Source organism: Equus asinus, chromosome 3 (assembly GCF_041296235.1).
Source record: "Equus asinus isolate D_3611 breed Donkey chromosome 3, EquAss-T2T_v2, whole genome shotgun sequence".
NCBI classification, from domain to species: Eukaryota; Metazoa; Chordata; class Mammalia; order Perissodactyla; family Equidae; genus Equus; species Equus asinus.
In genome coordinates, this window is record NC_091792.1 from 39,879,701 (window position 1) to 39,887,635 (window position 7,935).

The window sequence follows — 7,935 nt, forward strand, 5'->3', positions numbered from 1 at the left end:
AGTTATGGAAAAGAAAGATGGAAAAAAGCTGGAGGCAGACTCCGGAGAGCTGGAACGGAACTCACAGGCTCTCTCATTATTTTTCATTATGAATGTATACCTACCGAAAAGAATAGAGGATAATGTAACAAATAACAGGGTACCCACCACTAATTGTCCTACATTTTCCCATGCTGACTAGAGCAGGCATTGGCAATCTCTTTCTTAAAGGGCCAGAGGGTAAGTATTTTAGATCTTGTGGGCCAAGAGGCAAAATATAGGCTATTATATAAGTTCTTATATAAGCATTAAAATATAACCATTTAAAAATGTAAAAACTGTTCTCAGCTCAAGAGTTGGAAAAAACAGGAAGCTGGCTGAGTTCGGCTCATGGGTCTTAGCTTGCTGACCCTTGGATTCCATGTCTTTTCTGAAAGAAACGACATGATAGACACGGTTGAAGCCCTCCTTACATCTCTCCTTGATCTCTGCTCTCTCTGCCTCCCCAAAAGTAACTGCTCTCCTAACTTAGCACGGATCATCCCGCACTTCTCAATACGCCTATGGCCCTAATCAATATCAGCAGAATTTGAAGTGTCTTAAAAACTTTAGCTAATGTAATTATTCTGTGCATAATAATCTTCAGCTGGCTTTTTTGGTCAACATCACATTTGAGACTGATTCATCTTGATACATTTGGCTCTAGTTCATTAATCTTACCTGTTCTATGATATCTTATACTATGCCTACACCAAGTTTCAGGTGTTTTTCTTCTGCTAATGGACATTTAGGTTGTTTGTATTTTTTCCATTTTGGCAAACAATGCTACAATCAACACTCTTGGCCACGATACGTGGCTGCACGTTTGTGAGTGATCTGGGGTGTACACCTAGGAGTAAATTGTTGGGGTTGGAGGGTATGAACGTCTTCATTTGACTAAATATTTCCAAATGGTTCTTCAGAATGGTTGTCTGGAAAAATTCCCTTTTCTAGTAATCTGGTATAGTTGGTAACCTCTAAAATTCTCCCAATATGCAACATCTAGAAATACTGGATGACATATAAGAAGTAATTTTTTAAATGTATAAAGAAATCTCAAGAGGGGCTGGCCCCGTGGCTGAGTGGTTAAGTTCGCGCGCTCCGCTGCAGGCGGCCCAGTGTTTCGTTAGTTCGAATCCTGGGCGCGGACATGGCACTGCTCATCAAACCACGCTGAGGCAGCATCCCACATACCACAACTAGAAGGACCCACAACGAAGAATATACAACTATGTACCGGGGGGCTTTGGGGAGAAAAAGGAAAAAAAAATTAAATCTTAAAAAAAAAAAAGAAATCTCAAGGAAACAAGGAAATCCCTAGGGCCGAAAATATGAAAAAAAAAGAAAAGATTGTAGAGGAAATTCAAATTCAGAACTGTATATTCCTATGGGGATTCCCGAGAACAAAGCTTTGGACCTTTAGGAATGTACGAGGCTATATAATGCTTTCAGGGGCTCCCGTCCATCTATTGGGTCAAAAGTTAAAGCTAAAATACAAGGCCATGGAGAGAGAGAGACAGACAGAGACAGAGACAGAGAGAGACAGAGAGAGAGAGAGGGAGAAAGAAAAGCAGTTGCAACGTCTTTGGCAAAGTTCAAAGTCAGGTGCACTAACCCCAGCTGATCTCACTATCATCCTGACAGCCGGCCCCTGGCCCCTCCTCCGATTCTGAATTTTGTTTTGTCTACTTCTTTCTCCTTGGCAATCACTTTGGTCTCCTTGGTTACCTGCTTCTGTTTACCACCTTGGCCCCACTGCTGACTCTGGGTTGCTGGCTTGCACCTTTAAGGAGGTTTCGGCACGTCTTCATTCAACTCTTGGAGGCTGACCCCTGAGGCGGCCCCTTCCCCATCCCAAGGCTGGGGGGGGGGGGGTCCAAGCACCGGTTCTCCTCAAGCCGGCACATCCCTGTCTGAGTCTCTTCCAAACGCTATTTTGTGGCGATGGCACTGAGGGTGTATTGGGAAAGTATTTACAGTAGCTTGATGATGGGATCAGAAAATTTGGGATTCTGTTAAACAGGGTGAGCCAGCCTCTGTGTGCCAGATTCTGCCCTCAGTGCCCCCAGGATTTCCCTCATGAACAGGAGCCCACAGATGCAATGAGCAACAGGATAAGATCTACATAAACTTCAGATTAAAGGTATCAAATAGACAGTAATATGTTTAAAATAAAGAAGTAAAAGAAGAAAGAACACAAGAAAAAAAATAAAACCAAGACACTATATAAACATACAAAAGGATTTTCCAGAAATGAAAAAAATATTTTCTAGAAATGAAAAATGTGACAACGGAAAGGAAAAGCCCAACAGATGGGCTCTGCAGCAGGATAGACGAGACGATTGCATTAACCTGCCATCCCCCCAGCGGCGCCCAGTTCCGGTTTCTCCACGTCTTTGCCAACATTTGAGGGTGGTGCAAACCAGACACAGGTAGGCAAATTGCGGGTTGCATTGTTTCTTTACAGAATTGAGCTGATCCCAGCCAAGCCCCTGCCCTCTTCTGGTTTCCTGGGTCAGCCTTTCAGACAAAGAGGGACTTAAGCCTCAGTAAGTCCCATTCGGCTTGTTTTTTTGGTGTTTGGTCCTGGGGTCAGTTCTCAGCAGAGCTCTCCCACAGCGACTCTGCCTGACAGAAGGCTGCGCCGTCTCTCCCTGGTTCCCACACCCTCAAGCCTCTTGCTGAGCGACTTCAACGTTCTGTTTTTCCTGCTTCTGGTATTAATTATGCTAATCCTCAGATTCTCTGTTGCTCACTCTGCACCTTTCAGCGGCTCCCCTCCCCCCCACTTCCCACTCTGCAGGCTGAAGTTTAACCCAATTCTCACCATTCATTTTCCTGTCAGCCAGTCTCTGACCCAACCAACCAAACACAGCTCTTTTATTAACACATGGTAACCTTAGAGCCTGGCCAAGACCTTACGTGTTACATCTACAGTTGAGAAGACACCAGAGCTATATTGTTCCAAACCTGAAAGTAGACATACAGCCCGGCAGAGCCCGAAAACCCAGAAGTAATAGAGCGTATGCTTAGAGCACGAAATCCTGAGGCTGAAACTTACTTAGATCTACTACTTAGCTGTGTGACCTTGGGCAAGTCACTCAACCTCTCTGTGCCTCAGTTTTATCATATTTAAAACAGGGGTAGTAGTACCCACTGTATAAGGTTGTTATGAGAATTAAATGAGTTAGCATACGTAAAGTGTTTAGAACAATGCCTGGCATATAATGAGCACTGTATATGTTTGCCATCATCATTATTACTAGTTGAAATTGAGACTTTCCCGGGAAATAGCAGATGGCAGTCACATTCATTGAAACAAGAACAGTGTCAGAAAGTGCAACTTCTCTGATGCACCTCGTATTTTCTTCTATTATTTCTCTCCTTTGCAAGATTCATCCAATAATTATTTGGTTCTTACTCTTCTGAAACAGCCCAGCAAACCTCTCACACCTCCTGGCAAACCCAACATTTGACGACTCTGGCCACCAAAACTGTTACAGCCTCCTTGTTTCTGCCTCATGCCCTTTAGCTCTCCTTTCTACAAACCATCCTGCCTGTGGCAGCTAATAAATCTCATGCTTTTGGGATCTGGGAGGTTGCTTTCAGCTTTCTGATAGTGTTAAGCTGACGTTGGCAGGGCACCGGCTGAAGAACCAGGTGGAGACGCCTCCCTTCCCTCCAGGGGCAGAATGTCGCCTTGACTCTGACCTTCTTAGCATCCCACACAGCCACGATACTCAGGCCCCGAGTCTTCTGTAACTATGCTCATCTGTTTGGTCAAAATCCCAGAAAAGCTGTTTTCTCATTTCTCTCTTGGTGATGTCTAAGTGGTTGCTTTCACTTGGGATAGTAATCAATTCTGCGTCAGGCTCTCTATCTACACAAAGAGAAAAGATGCTGACTCAGAGGTAAAGCTGCTGGTCCAGGCAACTGCAGGGTTAGACAATGCAGCCCATTTGTGGTTAATAAATGCTTGATTTGCGATATATCCCGGAATATGCCTGCAAGGGAGAGAGTTGGGCTGCTCAGTCGGTTAGATTCTTCTACCAAACATCTCCAAGATATTTTCTTTTTTTTGAGGAAGATTAGCCTTGAGCTAACATCTGCTGCCAATCCTCCTCTTTTTGCTGAGGAAGACGGGCCCTGAGCTAACATCCGTGCCCATCTTCCTCCACTTTATACATGGGATGCCTGCCACAGCATGGCTTGCCAAGCGGTGCCATGTCTGCACCCAGGATCTGAACTGGCGAACCCTGGGCTGCTGAAGCAGAGCATGCAAACTTAACTGCTGCGCCACCAGGCCGGCCCCTCCAACATATTTTTTGAAGAATTCAAGGAAATACAAGTGTGACACCTATAAACTAACTCACATTTTGAAGTCCTAGGCACCATTAGCTCAAAAGGATATACATTAATTCATTAAAAAATATACATTTGGGGGGCTGGCCTGGTTGCACAGCGGTTAAGTTCACACATTCCACTTTGGTGGCCCAGGGTTTGCCTGTTTGGATCCTGGGTGCGGACCTATGCACCGCTTATCAAACCATGCTGGGGCAGGCATCCCACATATAAAGTAGAGGAAGATGGGCATAGATGTTAGCTCAGGGCCAGTCTTCCTCTGCAAAAAGAGGAGGATTGGCGGCAGATGTTAGCTCAGGGATAATCTTCCTAAAAAAAAAAAAAAAAGATTAATACATTTGGTCTTTAGAACAGACTTTCTATTGACTACTCTCTAAAAAGCTTTGATTATATGGCTTTTTGTAATGGGAAGTTTTGCATTTTCAGACACGGGGAATCCAGGCAGGGCCCAGGAAGTGGGTTGGGTTACCTCCATAATCCTGCACTCTACTGAAACGCAGCTTTCTGTCTTTGACTTAAACGCGGCATTTCGTCTTTGACCACTCCTGACATTCTAACTCTACCTGTTGTCAGAAGTTCATCAGTTTTTAGTGATCAGCTTCTTATCCATTCTAGGATGATTTTAGTATTTATGAGCAGTTATTGAGTTTTTTGCTAACCTTTTACAGGGCTTTGGAAAGTCCAAGAGGAACTGAAGACGACTTTCCCTGGAGGTGATCACAGCCTGGTCAGAGATGTAGACACAGGCACAATTATGGTTCGAAGTGATGAGCTGTGTTCTCAGAAATTTAGGTCTCTAGGGGCAGAACAGGGGGGAAGTGCAGGCACCACGAAAGGGGGAGTAAGAGGAAACATCAAGGAGGAAGTATTGCTCGATCTGAGTCTTTTACAGTCGTACAGGAGTTCACTAAGTAGAAAAAAGAGAACTTATTCACTTCACAGAGGCCCGGAGCACATGCTCCATTCAGTGCGACTAGAGGGGGCCGTGGCTGGGGAGTGGGAAGGTGCATGGACGGAGGAGCCACTGGAAGGGAGATAGAAGTGAGAGACTAAGGGGCCTAAATGAGGAGCATCTGAACGAAGGTCTCTAAGTGGAGAGTCACATGATCAGACACGGGCATCAGAAAGACAACTCTTACCGAGTCTCTTCAGATTTTCCTTTTGCATCATCTAACTGCAGACACTGGATTCAATCATTTTTCAGAAGCTCAAGCAAATACTCAGGCAAGGTTAAATATTACCCTCAGGGGCGTGTTTGAGGCACCTGCGGTAGTGTTGCGAAAGCTAAGAGAGGTGGCAGGGGGATGGTTAGGCTCCGCTGCCTCTGGCGCCAAGGGATGCCCTTTGGGGAAAGGAGTCAGGTACAGAGGTCTTGGCAGGGAGTGTGGTCGGTCCCCTGGAGTCCAAGTCAGAAGAGCGGGGACACTCAGACATCTCACCTTCCTCTGCCTCTGTTTCGTCACCTGTCTCCCTCGTAAGGCTCGAGCTGCATCACTTTAAAGCTCCCTTCCAGCTCCAAAACTTTGTGCACAAAACAACACTTTGTCCCCCAAACTCATTTTGAACACTAACCTCAATTTTAACCGAACTAGTTGGAATGGTTCACCCATCACTTTCCGTTTTCCACCTCAGATGCTGGAGAGACCATGTGGAGAGCATCCAGGGAAAGAGAATTTTGTGGGTGGGGGTGGTTGGGTGCTGACTGCTAATCTCCAGGAAGTTGCCACATCTGTTAGGTCAGAGCCGTATGCCCCCCATCCTATTTAAAGAACTGTGGCTTGAGAACTTTCCTTTTGCTAACACGGCCCTATACTAGAAGCAGAGAGTATCCATGGCCAGCAAGTTTATTCACCAAAGGGCAAGTCAACAAAATGTAAGAGGCAATTGAGGCTGATTGTGCTTGTTGAAGCCATGGTCAAGGGTATAAACCGCTTACTGCTCTTAGCTCAAAATAATGAGATCTAATATTTCTTCTTTTCCAATACCTTTCATTTGCTACAGTCACATTACTTCTTTCAACAAAGCTTCATTAGTAACAATCAATGAAAAGAAACTGTTCTCTAAAGTAAGGAGATCAAAGAAAAGCAGAGGAAAGATCTCTCTTGCTAAGTTAGAGTGGATGCCTCGTAACTCCTCAGATAATTTCCTGTTTACAATTTCCTTTTTAACTTACAGTTTTTCTTTAGTATACTTTCCAGTAGTAAATTTCCACACCCCAGTTTTTCCAAGAGTTTTTGGAACCGGGCAGACTTCTCAGCCCATATTATTAAAAGCAAATTCATTATTGCTCTGTTTCAGCTGATTGAAACGTTCTTTCACATGAACTGCCAAAGAGTTTACGGTTTTCTTAATATGCCATTAAAGTTTGTAAATTACAGGGACCCACGTATCTTAGAAGACAAAGATTGCAGGAAGGTTAAATTAAGGGAGCGCGCTGGAGCGCCGGCAGCCAACTGCAGGGAAAGCCACGTCCACCCTCCTGCCCCACCCTCCCCCAAAAAGACAGCTCTAATTTTCTCCACTACTTTCGTAGAAAGGATTAGATTTTTCTGGGTGTTCCCCTCCCCGGCAGAGTTCTGTAGCCTCGGGCACCAACCAAGCCTTCATTCTCCTCCTTCCCTGGAGTGGAAAGCCTGGAGGGAGCTTACCCTGAGCCGGGCGGGTGGGAAGGAGCGCGATCGCCAGGGCAAGGACCAGGGCGGCGCGAGGAGCCTTCATGTCAGCGGGCCTGGGCGCTCGCTGCTCCGGCGTGATGCTGCGCCGGCTTTCAGCCTCCCTGAAACGTGAACATTTCCTGTTTCCTGCTTGTTTGGGTCGGTGCTAACTTGAAGGAGAGGTGTTTGCCTGTTTTTTAGGAAGTGATGTAATTCGGCAGGAGCCTGTCAGACCAGCAAGGATTGCAAAAGAGAAGTTGCTCTTCAAGCACTGATTCAGTTAGCACGCCTCGCCAGTTCTCTCCAGCCCCGGCCCTAGCACTGGCCTCCAGCTTTTGAAATTGTCGATGTGGAAACAGTATCCGTTGCTCAGAGATCATTCGGGATCTGCAACTGGGGGTCCCGGACCACAGGCATTCTCAATTTGCGATTTCACTCCACCCCCAGGTGAGTCTCTGGGGCTGCCTGGAGTCTAGAGCAGTCCTATTCAGTAGAACTTTCTGAGATGATGGAAATGTTCTACGTTTGTGCTGTGCAATACGGTAGCCATTGGCCACATATGCTGTTGAGCACTTGAAATGAGGCTAGTGCAAACTGAATTTTTATTTATTTATTTATTTAATTTATTTTGAGGAAGATTAGCCCTGAGCTAACTGCTGCCAATCCTCCTCTTTTTGCTGAGGAAGACTGGCCCTGAGCTAACATCCGTGCCCATCTTCCTCTACTTTATATGTGGGACACCTACCACAGCATGGCGTGCCAAGCGGTGTCCTGTCCGCACCCGGGATCCGAACCGGCGAACCCAGGGCCACCGAGAAGCGGAACGTGCAAACTCAAAACCGCTGCGTCACTGGGCCAGCCCTTGGTTTTTATTTCTATTAATTCAGATTTAAATAACGCC

The 7,935-nt window shown here is 45.8% G+C and overlaps 1 protein-coding gene across 1 annotated transcript in view; it reads right to left on the reverse strand.

The window, feature by feature from the left end:
• Positions 1-7,483, reverse strand: part of TMEM154 (transmembrane protein 154) — a 40,955-nt gene extending 33,472 nt beyond the window's left edge. The window contains exon 1 of the mRNA XM_014868528.3: positions 7,029-7,483. Coding sequence (XP_014724014.1) covers positions 7,029-7,098 — 70 coding nt within the window. The 5' untranslated portion in view covers positions 7,099-7,483. The remainder of the gene's footprint in view (positions 1-7,028) is intronic.
• Positions 7,484-7,935: the final 452 nt, after the last annotated feature.